This window comes from Tamandua tetradactyla, chromosome 3, assembly GCF_023851605.1.
Source record: "Tamandua tetradactyla isolate mTamTet1 chromosome 3, mTamTet1.pri, whole genome shotgun sequence".
NCBI lineage: Eukaryota > Metazoa > Chordata > Mammalia > Pilosa > Myrmecophagidae > Tamandua > Tamandua tetradactyla.
The window spans coordinates 113693144-113705858 of record NC_135329.1 but is presented as its reverse complement, the minus strand read 5'-3'; the positions used below and the strand labels follow the sequence as shown (position 1 = coordinate 113705858).

The 12715-nt window shown below is 35.5% G+C and overlaps 1 protein-coding gene across 5 annotated transcripts in view; it reads left to right on the top strand.

The window, feature by feature from the left end:
• The window catches only part of QTMAN (queuosine-tRNA mannosyltransferase), a 277907-nt gene that overhangs the window by 251130 nt on the left and 14062 nt on the right, over window positions 1-12715 (top strand). For 4 of the 5 annotated variants that reach the window (XM_077153702.1, XM_077153700.1, XM_077153698.1 and 1 more), the window contains one exon: window positions 3359-3468. The exons of the other annotated variant lie outside the window; for it this stretch is intronic. In XM_077153702.1, the coding sequence (XP_077009817.1) occupies window positions 3359-3468 (110 nt within the window). The remainder of the gene's footprint in view (window positions 1-3358; window positions 3469-12715) is intronic. 5 annotated transcript variants of the gene reach the window in all.

The window sequence follows — 12715 nt, the reverse complement described above, 5'->3', positions numbered from 1 at the left end:
ATGTATAAATTATGTGGGAAAGTAGGAAAGAAGAACCGTTTACTAAAAGTGACAAGCATGGAGAACTTAGAAATCCTCAATAAATATTTATTGAATGAATTTTAAGTGAGGAATAAGAAGAAATTTAGCTCTAAGAAACTAAATGAGAACGGCAACAGAAAGAACAGATATAGGAAGAAAAAACACATGGAAACAGTTTATGCTTTTCAAATGTTCTGAATAATATTTGGGAATAAAAGCTGTTCTTGCTGTATCTACTGCTTCCAGTAAGCCTGAAATATTTCCGAGCTGGTCTCTTCTGCCATAGTGGGGGTGTGGAATAATGAGTTTCCAGCCAGACTGTTTCATTCTTACCTAGTCAAGAGTGTGGAAATTCTTGGGAAGCCTGGACCCTGACTCATATTCTAGAATGTTTTGTGATAATTAAGATTTACTTGATTGGCAGCTTAAATGTAGAAAGGTCACAGGAAATGAGGAATTATGCTACCATAAATACTGAAAATGTTATGGACTTAGCCAAAAAATCTTATAGAAACACTTGTATTGCAGAATGTTACAGAGAAAGTGGTTTCTTAAAGACATTTAAAATTATTTATATAAAAGTATTTATTATAGAAAAAAGAAACATTTATAATACAACTCCTGGGGATAAATATGTATGTAACATAAATCCTGAACTTATTTCTAGGCACATGCATTTGTCTTAAAAATCCGCCCCACACACACACACACAGACAATACATTTGTACATTTGTATTGTACAAATAGTACATTTAAATATTTTTTCCATATTTTGGAAGCATTGCTCTTTTCCCACCTTCATATTTCATGAAGCAGTTTTAGATCACCTCCTCTTCCCATGCATTCTCGACATCAAAATGGTGCCACCTTTTCAAACAGCTAGCCTGTTTTCCTTTCACTTGTCATCTGGAATTCAGTTAAAGTGGTTGGGATGCAGATCTTTGTGAAGCTGTGTATGATGCCATCACTGGAAATCTTTTCCCTGGCCATAAAAACCCACCTACTGCTCGTGATCTCCAGTAACCACTTTATTACTTTTTTGTATGATCTTTAAAATGCTGCTTCTCAACAAAACCCAACACTTAGAATTGTTAGACAATGTCTCCCAAATAGTTACTAACTCAGTGTCGAATTTCTTTGCTTCTGTTTTTACCAACTTCATCAAGTGAATGACTTCTGAAACTATCCAAAACTCTCATCAACTTACGTGGTTTAAACCTAATGCATCTTTCCCAAATAGTACTTTTTCAAAATAAAGTAATTGAGAGAATGCCTGTTATTTAAGAAACCTCATAAGAACTTCAGTATGACATGCCTTTTTCTGAAGGATAATTTTGAGTAAGAAAAAACTCACCTTTCATACAGCCATATATATGATTTAAACAAAATAAGAGAGTAGTCACAAGTATCTCTTTTGTTTTCTTACAAAAAGGACTTGAATATGATAGCTTTTGTCAACCAATAAGAAATGTCCAAAGAATACTGTAGGATTGTAATGCATTTATGTTGTATCAGAAACACTGAAAACATAGGTTCGTAAAACCTGCCACTTTGAAAATCCTCGCATTAGAATCTTTTAAGAACTACAGCCTCTACTCAACTAAAACTCTTCCCAAGCCCAAACTGTATCTACTTTAATACAAGAAAAAAAAGCAGGAAATATTAATGATAGATATTCTCTTGGGGATCCATAGCCAAAATTTTTGAAACACAAAATGAAAATATTAGAGAACTGAGAGGCTAAATTTCCCCCATAGTTTTAGTCCCTCTTTAAGATATATTATGTTGTATTATTTCCATTCCTTTCATCTAAGTATTTCCTAGAGAATCCGACTAAAAGATTAAGTTTTATAGATTAGGTGGCAGTTATTTGATTGATGTAATGGGAGATAGCATGTGGCATATTCTTTACTATAAAATGTTTTGTCTTTGTTCTTTCCCATAGCAGTAGTATATATGAGAACTATGTAAACACTTCCCAATGGTTCATCCAGTAATTTGCATCACCTTAAAAAGCTATGAACATTTTGCCATTGGATTCTTTATTATTTGAAGTAAATTAAACAGAGATATAGAGCTGAAAAATATGTTCTAGAACTCGAACTCTATAAGATCTACAGTTTCATAAGATTATAAATGCCATTTTAAAATGTTAATTAGAAGATGCATTTGTTTTAATTCATGATACTGAAAATATTGACTGAATTGTGAATTAACACATTTAGGGTTGCAGATGTCATTTTTCATGAGATTTCCTGAATGATGTAATTTTCATATTTCATATAGCAGTTTGATCAATTTACAGATTTATTTTACATAATTAGTTGGTAAATGAGAAACTCAGTTGCTGATATATAACTATTTTATGTAATATTTTAAAAGTTAAAATTCTGAATTATAAATTAAAAAACAAATGTTTTGAGGACATCTGGTCCACATCTGTCTGAAATGAGATAATTTAAAACAGTGTAATTAAATGCAAGAAATACTGAAATATTCACACCTTAGAAAGTAAAAAATAACTCATTCAATTTTAATGATTTATTGAATTGGAGTTTTTTTTTTTTATTTGTATGTCCTTTAGCCTCTCATTCTGGCACTACAGAGAAGACTGACAAGCAAGCTAAACAAACAAAAAATAATGTGTGTGTTTTCAGAGCCTTAACAAATGGAAGAATTATCTTTATTACTATCCTTTTATGTGTTGAAAAAAATTCACTCCCAACCTAATACTCAGGCCTCCCCCTTTTGATGTATTTATAATTCTCCATTCAATTATTTAAACGTAGAAATCAGTGAGAGAGTCTATAATGTAACTCCCTAAATTGTGAGTTCCTTGTGGACACAAAGAGGCTCCATAAATGTGAGAGGAAGGTACTCAGACCAATGGAAATGAAAAGCATCTTTGGTACATTCTCTTAAGCAGTAGAGAATAATCCTTTGTAATGATTCTTTTCCTTTTTAAAGACTCATGTTAAGTGGAGTGTTAGCCATTTTAGGAAAGGAAAGGAAAATGCACTATACTTTTAAAAATCTAACCCTAAAATATTTAAAAAAAAAAAAAAAAAAGGATAGATTTCTCTTTTAATGAGTGGCTGCAGAGCCTTCATACTTCAGTAGGTCTGGGTTTCAATCATGAGAGAGAAATTGGTAGATGTGACAGTACTCAATGTGGATGCCACAATGTAAGGTTATAGGAAGAAATCTCTGTTTGGATGCCAGGCGCTACTCTTAAGTAGCTATTAACCACAAAAAAAAATGGTACTATGAGGAATGAGAAGGTTTTTCCTAATATGGGCCAAAAGGTAACACCATTTTTTGTGTTGTTTTTTTCTAGGGAACATGATAAAGATCCAGAGAGTTTTTTTAAGGTATTAATGCATCTTAAGGACTTAGCACTCAATTTCTATGTTTCTGTCCTTGGAGAAACCTTCCAAGATGTCCCAGGTATCTCTTTTGAATTTTCTAATGTGTATTTTTATAGATGACATAAGCTCTACAACTTAAGTATTAATTTCCATGTTTCCGTTTGTTAGAGTAATCAAGATGAGCACTGTTATCCAAAAGGTTATACGATGGCATTCAAGTCTGATTCCATTAAAAAAAATACCTAAGTAAGCATTCTTTGATTTAGTTGAGAACGTAAAGTCATCTCTTTTATCAAATATAGTTTATACATTGCATCTTGATGTAAAAAAATATATTGCTGTAGGCATCTTAACACTTAAGGAAAGTGGGAGTTTGTAATTGGATATACAACCTCTCACCCCTGGGGTCACTGGTTTGAATCTTGCTCACATTGGTAATGACTGAAATACATTACCATCTTTTAAGCAGCCTGTGTAAAGCATTTTGGCATCTAACTTAGAATGTGGAGTGGACCACAGACCAGCTCATAGCTGTCATTGGCCCATGCCTCTTTTTGAGCTTGAGAAAACAGACGGGCATATGAAGCTAATACTAGCAGGTCCTCTCACTCTTCAGGTCACATGGAGCCTTTTAGAACCATTATCTTCACTTTGCATCCTCACTGGTCATTTCTGAATCCATAAGATGAGCATTTTGATACCTTTCATAAGCAGTTAAGGGTTCGTATTTTTTAAACTTTGTTCAGCATTTTTTGAAAAGTCTATACAGGCACTGAAAATTAAGAAATGACCTCTGCCATCATGCAGCCTGACTCTTAAGGAGGCCTAAAAGTCTACCCTCCCGCACAGAAGTACTTACTAATGCTATACTATTCAAGGAACTACAACAGCCTCCACCTCACTAGCCTTATCAGTTATGACATCTTTTGCCGTGTGCAGTTTACCGATACCAATCTTTTTTTTAATTCCCCTAAGACACCAGACTCCTTTAGACCATTGGACATTGCCTGTTTATTTTTATTTTATCCTTTAAGTCTCAACTCAGGGGCATTTTCTTTAAGACCATGAAGCTTTATGATAGTCTCACAGCACCCTATATTTTTCTTTCATTGTGTTTATGATATTTTCTAATTTTATAATTATGCATATGGATTTTTATCTCCCCTCCCCCTACTACACGCACACACATACCCATACTACAATGTAAGCACTGTAGGACAGGAACTATATCTGTTTGTTCCTTGCAGTACCCCAAAGTCTAGCACAAGGCTTGGCACAATGTTGGATAAATGAGCAAAATAATATAAACTCCCTGCAATCAAGGAATCTGTAGTTCTGTTGAGAAGGGATCAGTTGTACATAAGCACAGGAAACAGAGAGTGAAGCACAAGATAGTATAATTATATGTTAGTACTAATACGTTTGGCGTAGAGTAGAATGTTAATTGAGGAGCAGATATTTGAATAACTAAAGCAATTTGAGTAAACAGAAAAGGATTTGATGTTCCAAAAAGGGAAATAACATGGGCAGAAGTGTTTAATATTGTATTTAAATGAGAGTACAACCACAGTGACTGATACTGTAGGTTGCTAATCTAAGTGGAACTGGAAATTCTGTATGCAGACCTTAGTAAGTACATACTCCAATTTGGGTAGTAGGACCCAAATACGATGGTCTTTATAATCAAAGTAGATTAGGTAAAGGTAAGGAATAGGAGGCCAGATTTTGAACAGGGAAGAACATGGTGAATTTCTATTGTAGGAAGTTGTACCTTGCAGTGATAGAAGAAGAATAACACTATGACTCTACGATGATAATGCAAATGTGATTTTTTGTGTTGGGAGTGGGGTGTGGCAGAGAGGTTAATGAAAGGTGTATATGAAGAGATGTTCTCCAGGAAAGCACAGAAAACTATTTGGTGGATGGATTGCTAAAGACAGAGAGGTAAATAAAACCTTAGTTCATTTGCAAAGCTGGTGGGTTCAACTTTGTTTATGCCTATTGTTACCTGTTTATGGATGAATTGAGAAAAAATGGCTGGAGGAAATCCATAAGCAGAAGCCTCCTTGGCCAGTTTTAACACTGGGTATTTCTAGGCCACTATCACAAAGACTAGGGTTTTTACTCAAAGGGCCATGTTCTTAGGATCACAGTTCTCCCATCATACATATTAATGTTGAGCTGTTTGTATCAGTGTGGAGGGTGCACAATACTTACAGATCTAATCTTATTGCTCACTTTGGTTTCAGTCCAACCTCTACTTACCAAGCACCATACAAGGGGATTCCTCAGTGTACAGGACTCAGTCTCTGCCCTCAGGGAGCTCTGTCTCAGGGAGACACATAGATATTAACTACCAGGTATTTAGGCTGTTGTGAAATAATCATGGAATGCTGTGAACGCCCACAGAAAGGAGTACTGTATTGTCAAATGCACATGCTTCCATTGCTCCCAGTCTCAAGTAAGGCTTCTTTCTGCCAAAGCCTCTGGGACATCCCTGTCATTTCTATGGTAGTTGACCCTCTTTGTAGCCATGGTACTTAACCTTGCGTATACGACAGGCCCAATATGTTGAATAGATGAATGAACCTGGTAGCTTTCCAAATCATCCCTTTGAAGGCCACTTTGCTCCAAAGGTTTCCTAACAGGCAATTCTTTGTAACATTAGCAACTCTTATCACCCTTTTAGTTTAACAAACACTTATATAATACTTGCAGTATTCCAGGCATTATTCTAAGCCCTTTACAAATATTAACTCTTTATAACAGTCCTGTGTACTATTAGTATCTCCATTTTTTTCCCTGAGGGCAAAGACTGAGCCCTGTTCACTGAGAAATCCCCTTTTATGGTGAGGCAGAGAGAAATTAAGTAGCTTACACAAGGTCACAGAGCTAGGTAGTACTTTTAACCATTGTGCCACGTTGCCTTTCCATGTTCTTCTTGTCCTCTAACCCAACTATTTCTCTTAGGTAAAACATTAATTTTTTCCCAGATCACCTTCCAGGAATCATAATCTTTTATGTAGCTTCTTCTCAAAAGTACGGCCTAACAAGTATACATTTCTTTGCCTATTGTCTCCTCTTGGTGCTGCATAAAACCCAATTCATAAAATCAAGTTCCATGCTATATAATACCAGCCAGAAAAATGCTGTTCTCAATGTTGTTGACATTTATAGAGAAGTGGTTTTCTGATAAATAATCATAATAATAACTTTTATTATGCTATTAGTAGCTACCATTCATGAGAGCTTTCATGTAATGCTTATATAATCCCTGTGCAATGAGTATTGTCTATTTTCCAGGTAGGGAAGCTGAGATGACAAAAGCTTAAATCACTTGGATTACGTAGCCTGTCACGAGTCAAGCTTTTCCCTTTCCCACACAATGGAAATCTATTTTTCAATCTTTTTCTTAACTTCTAGTATACATCATTTAGGATAACTTGGGTTATACTAAGGTAACAAACAACCCTTAAAATCTCAGTGGCTTAAAACAATATAGGTTTATTTCTTGTTCATGCTTTATGTTTAATGGGCATTGGCCAGAGTGTTCCACTTATCATAGACACTCAGGGACCCAATCTAACAGTACAGCCAGCCTCTCGAGCATTGCCAGTTACCATGCCAGCAGTAGAAATTCAGGAAGGACTCCCATCAGCATTTAAATGCTCTGACCTAAAGAGGACACAGAATTTCTCTCAACTCATTGGCCAATACCAGTTGGCAGGTACCACTAAACCATAAGGAGATCAGAACTGGAATCCTGCTTTGTGCTTAGAACAAGGAGAATGGAAGCATTTAGTGACTGGTACTGCCACCCACCACAGCTATGTACATCATGGTCTGTGGCTCATCAGAGAGAAAACCAAGCCTATCCAAGATGTCTGCCTTAATCTGGATGAGACAAATCCCAGTCAAGTTAATAGACACTAACAAATTTTAGAAGACAGCTGGAGACAATCAGCTGGTGTCTGAAGACACATCTAGCAACTATGTCCTATAAAGCAGAGTAGACATGAAGTTGAGTTAGTCTCCTTGGAAATGGACTTAATTTGGGGAAGCTGATCATGGTTGTCAACCAGAATTTAGCTTTTGTCCCATAGAGGACATCTGACAATCTTTGGAGACAGTTTTCATGGTTACAGGTAGGAGTTGGTGGGTAGGGAGTTGTTTGCTACTGGCATCTAATGGGTAGAGACCAGGGATGCTGCTAAACAACCTCCAGTGCTCAGTACAGACCAACAACAAAAGAAGCATCTAGCAAAAATGTCAGTAGTGCCAAGGTTGAGAAACCCTGATTTATTGGAAGAATTTAAATCATAAGGCCAAGTTTGGAGCTGAGTCCTCTGGCTTTCTACATTAACTTCAATTAATCCATCTGTGGGGGAACAAAGGAGGAGATGAGAGAAGGAAATAATATTCATAAAAACACCTGCTCTACCCACTTCAATGGACAATAATGAGAATATCAGGCACAACTAAATAACTTGGGGAGGGAGCAGTGCTGTGTAAACTACTATGCAGATTTTATTATAAGACTCATGAACTTCTCTGCAGGGTTTATGTATTGTGTGACTCTTTAATGCATTTTTGATTCAAAGAAGATAATAATAATTCTGTACCTTAAAAGTTTATTTGCCATTATCTTAATTCTTTTTATCCAGATAATTGAGAGCTCATTTTGCTACATAAAACATCCATCCATCAGACTCCATGTTACAAGTGAACCAAAAAGCCTGGAGATTCCTCAATGCAAATATTTGAGTTTTGGTCAGTTCTCATGACAAAGTCACATTGTTAGCCTTTGAGATGTTTTTAAAAAAACAAAAGCAAATACTTAAAAATGCTTAAGATATCAAATCAATGGAATGTGTTTGTATTCTTAAGAATTTCCCACAAATGATAATTCTAAACAAAATATTCTTTCCTGTGAGTAGCCAAAGACTTGCAAGAGGGTACCTCTTTCCATACTATGGACATGGTTGGAAGAAGGAGTTCAGCTTTAGGCCTCAGGAAGGCCAGAAACAATGCAGAAACTAAAAACCTGAACTACATAAGGTTTTGGCAGACGAAAGTCTTTCTGGTTCACCTTTAATTTGAGGTTAAGAACAGTATGTGGAAAGCTTCTGGTTAGTATCTGGCATGACAGTGGTTATTACTGTGATCTTGGCATATTCCTGATCCTTAGCTCTGGAGTCAAATGTTGGATAATTATATAACATTTCCCTCCCCTCCTACCTCCTCCTTCACTTGGCTCCCAACTACAATCTCGTTTTTAGCATAGCAGCTTCACTAAGCGTTCTGGGAACACAAATAACTTCTATCACATTAATATAAAGGTATAAAACTCTGCTGCAAGGGGAATCTAGCAGAAGGAAAGGTATTAATATAGTGTCAAAATTTAAATAAAAGAGGTTTATATATGATATGAAATAAGTTTGCTGGCAAGATTAAATAAACTCATTATCTCCAAACCATACCATTTCCTAAATCTACTCCTTCTCCTTAAAAATTTTTTTTTAATTCATCGCCATCTATCTATTCTGAAATTGAATTATTTATTGAGTTCTATTATGGTCTGACATCAGGTAAAGTATGTAGATATCAAGAGGAGATGATATAATGCCTCCCCTATAGAATTAAATGTCTATTTAGGAAGCAAAAACATTTACACAATTATAACGTTTCATTATACCATATTCTTGCTTACATTGTAATGTTTTCAAATAATTTAATATATTATCTCTTCTAACTCTTAGAGCAATCTAGTGATACAAGTATTTAAGTAAACATTACCATCTTCAGTTTATAGCTGAAGAAAATGACTTACATTGGCCCTAATTTAGTACCATGGATGTGAGGTAGATTCTCATTTGGCAGAGCCACCTTTACATGTTTCTTAGATGTTGGCATAAAGTCACTTTACCAAGAATATGCTTGAGAAATCAGTTTCCCAAGACCCTGAAATGCAAACTAAAGTCTTGCATATCCCAACCTTGTTCTAAAGAAAGCAGCAAAAACATTAGTGGGAGAAATAAGGAAGAATCAAATAAATGCAGACATGCTTGCTCCTAGTGGGAAAGAATAAGCACTGTAATTGAAATGGCAGTATCTCTTAAGGTGAAATCATAAATTTAACAAGATTCCAATTAAGATGCCAGAATATTATTTTATATATCTTCTAGAATGGTTCTAAAATTCATATATAATAAGTAAATGGGCAAAGTATCAAGGAAATCACTTAAAAAGAAATAATAAAGAAAAGCACACCCTACCATTCAGAACATTTATGAAGAGATAACCTTTAAAAGAGTGCTTTGCAGATTCAAATCATGAAAGTAGAAAAGTGGGTGAAAGAGAATTCCGAGATAAACCTAAAATGTATATGAATTTAACATATGACAAACCTAGGATAAAAAAAATGCAATGGTGTTCTTCGCCCAGCTCTAAAATTTCTACTTAGTGAAAGCAGGAAATTGGGTAAAATAAATAGCTTCTATACAATAAAAACAACAACAAGAAATTTGTATAAAAAATGAAATATATGTCCTAAATTTGTATTACAGATAAATGTTTGCAATAGCATCAATGTGTTAGCAATAACTAATAATTTACTGACCACTTATTACATACCAAACACAGGGCTAGACCCTTTAAATCTATCTCATTTTATCCTCACAACAGTCCTCTATGATAGGTATAGTCCCTGGTGCACAGATAAGGATGCTAACACTTAGGTTAGATAAGTTACCCAAAGCAACAGAGATAATAAACAGTAGAGATAATGATATCAGAAGAAATCATGGGCAGGCCGCAGTGGCTCAGCAGGCAAGAATGCTCGCCTGCCCTGCCAGAGGACCCGGGTTCGATTCCCGGTGCCTGCCCATGTTTAAAAAAAAAAAGAAGAAGAAGAAGAAATCATTACTAAAGCAAATCTTGAAAAAATATATCTTTAACTTTGCCAATCATGAAATAAATGTAAATAGAAAGGAATTACAAGAAAGCCGTTAAACTGACTAAACCAGCAAAGGAAAAGGCATAACGAAGACTAGCCTATTGTGGGGAAACATCTGCATATATGGTGATGGCAATTAAATTAATTTTCCTGAGCCTTTATATAAATGACTATATACCCTTTTGTGACCTAGTAATTTCACATCAGAGAATGTATCCCTGGGAAATAATTTTAAAAGAAAGAAAAAGCAGGTGACAAAAATTATCCTTGCCTCATTTCCTTCTCTAACATCTCATAGACAACAAGTCACTAAAATCCTGTTCATTCTTTTTTTTTTTTTACATTTTTTTATTAATTAAAAAAATTAACTAACGCAACATTTAGAAATCATTCCATTCTACATATGCAATCAGTAATTCTTAATATCATCACATAGATGTATGATCATCATTTCTTAGTACATATGCATCAAAAATCCTGTTCATTCTTGATCCCATGTCTCTTTTTTATTTCTGTTATCACTTTCTCAGTTCTTGGCCTCATCTTTTGGGACCTTGACTTCTACAAAGGCCTTAAATCAGTTTCCTTGCCTCTGGACACTTTGGTACTGTTTAATAGCACCTACTGCTATCCTTGGTTTTTTTCCCTAAACCCAGACCACTCAGGAAAAGTATAAAAATAATATAACTGAACTAAGAATCTACCGCATAGATTTTTTGCTGGATAAAGTTAAATTTCTGTTGTTGCCATTGAAATTCTTCAAAACTGACCTCAGTGTAGTCCCTCATGAATTATAATTTTCTTTGCCATTTCCTGAATACATTGTGTTTTGTGTTATTTACTGCTTAAATTCTTCTTCTTTTCCACATGGGTACATACATACCCTTTTTCTACCTGGTGAAATCCTACCTCCAAAGTTGCTTCTTTTCCTATACCTCCCCTTTTCCTTTCTTCTTGCTTTTTTCATAGCCCCCCTATTCATTCCACCATTTGCAAAGTATATATTGCACTCCATTTCGTCAGTTGTCACTTGCTGCCATAGTGGGCCATAGTACACCTGACTGGAAGACGCTCTGTAATGAAGAATATAACTTCTTCAACAGAGATGGCAACACTGAGCAGGAATCAGCAGTATTTTCCATGGAAGGACAAGCTTCCTTGGCCTAGTTCTCAGTGATAACCTCAAGCAAGTGTAAGATTCCCATTCAGGACTTGAGAAGTTGTCTTTTCCTTTCTCAGGAAGGGCTTATTAGCTACACTGCTGCCGTTTCCTCTCTAATGCTCAAGAGATTCTGTCAGCTTTGCATTCCTGCTCATCAGGTACAAGTAGCTGATATCAACCACTCCCATTCTTCATTGCTGCCTGTGAGAATCAGGTCTTTTCCATAATCACATCCCAGGTGTGCCATCCTTGGCAGGCCCAAACTGTAGGCCTGCTTGAAGTCTCCTCCTGCATCTTCTATAAGTGGATTTTTATTTTTTCCTATTGATACCAGAAAATTCAGCACAGCTCTGAAGGCAAGATCCTTTATCCATCTTACCAGGGGGAAGGCCATGAAGATAATATGTTCCAGAATACAACTCCCAAAACAGTTCTCATGAAATTGTTCTTGTAAGTTATATGTATAAAAGGCATTGTTAAGGAAAAAAGCACTTGATTCAACTGTACCCAAAGTTTATGAGAAATGTGCACTTGGGAAAGGCAAAGAAATAGGTGAATTAAATAACAAATGGGGGAAAGTCTAGATATTAATAGACCAATGGGAAACTAGAAACAAATCCTAATTTTGAAAGCCTATAAATGTATACATAACTTAGGGTTAAAAGGTAGATGGTCTTAGAATACAGCTGCTTAACATTGCTTTGCTAGTTTATCTTTTCAAAGTCCTGTAGTTGTAATGGTCATGATAATATTTGCCCCAATAAGGAACTATGGTGGAAGGCCTGTTTTACACCTTCATGTTTCCCACAATGCCTGTCAGAAAAGGATTCTGTGACAGAAGGCAATGCAAAAGAGTGAATATCTGGATCCAACTAGTGAGCTTTTCCAGCTATATCTCCCCTTACTTAAACTGTTTTAAAATGGAAACCATTTTAGATATGTGTTAAAATGGAAAGAACACTGTCCTGAGATTTAGAAGATTTAGGATCTAGTTCCAGCTCTTTGACTGAACCCACAGTAGCTCTTTTGGCTTTAGTTTATTATCGATAAAATTAAGTCTTCCAGCTTTAATAGGCAAGGGGTATTAGAACTGGAAGGGACCTTTGGGCTTGGGGTTTCTCAACTGTTAAAATGGAGTGCAGATCCCTATTCACCAAGGTGATTTCATATAGCAATATTTTCTTAAATGTTTATTTTGAAAACAATGAG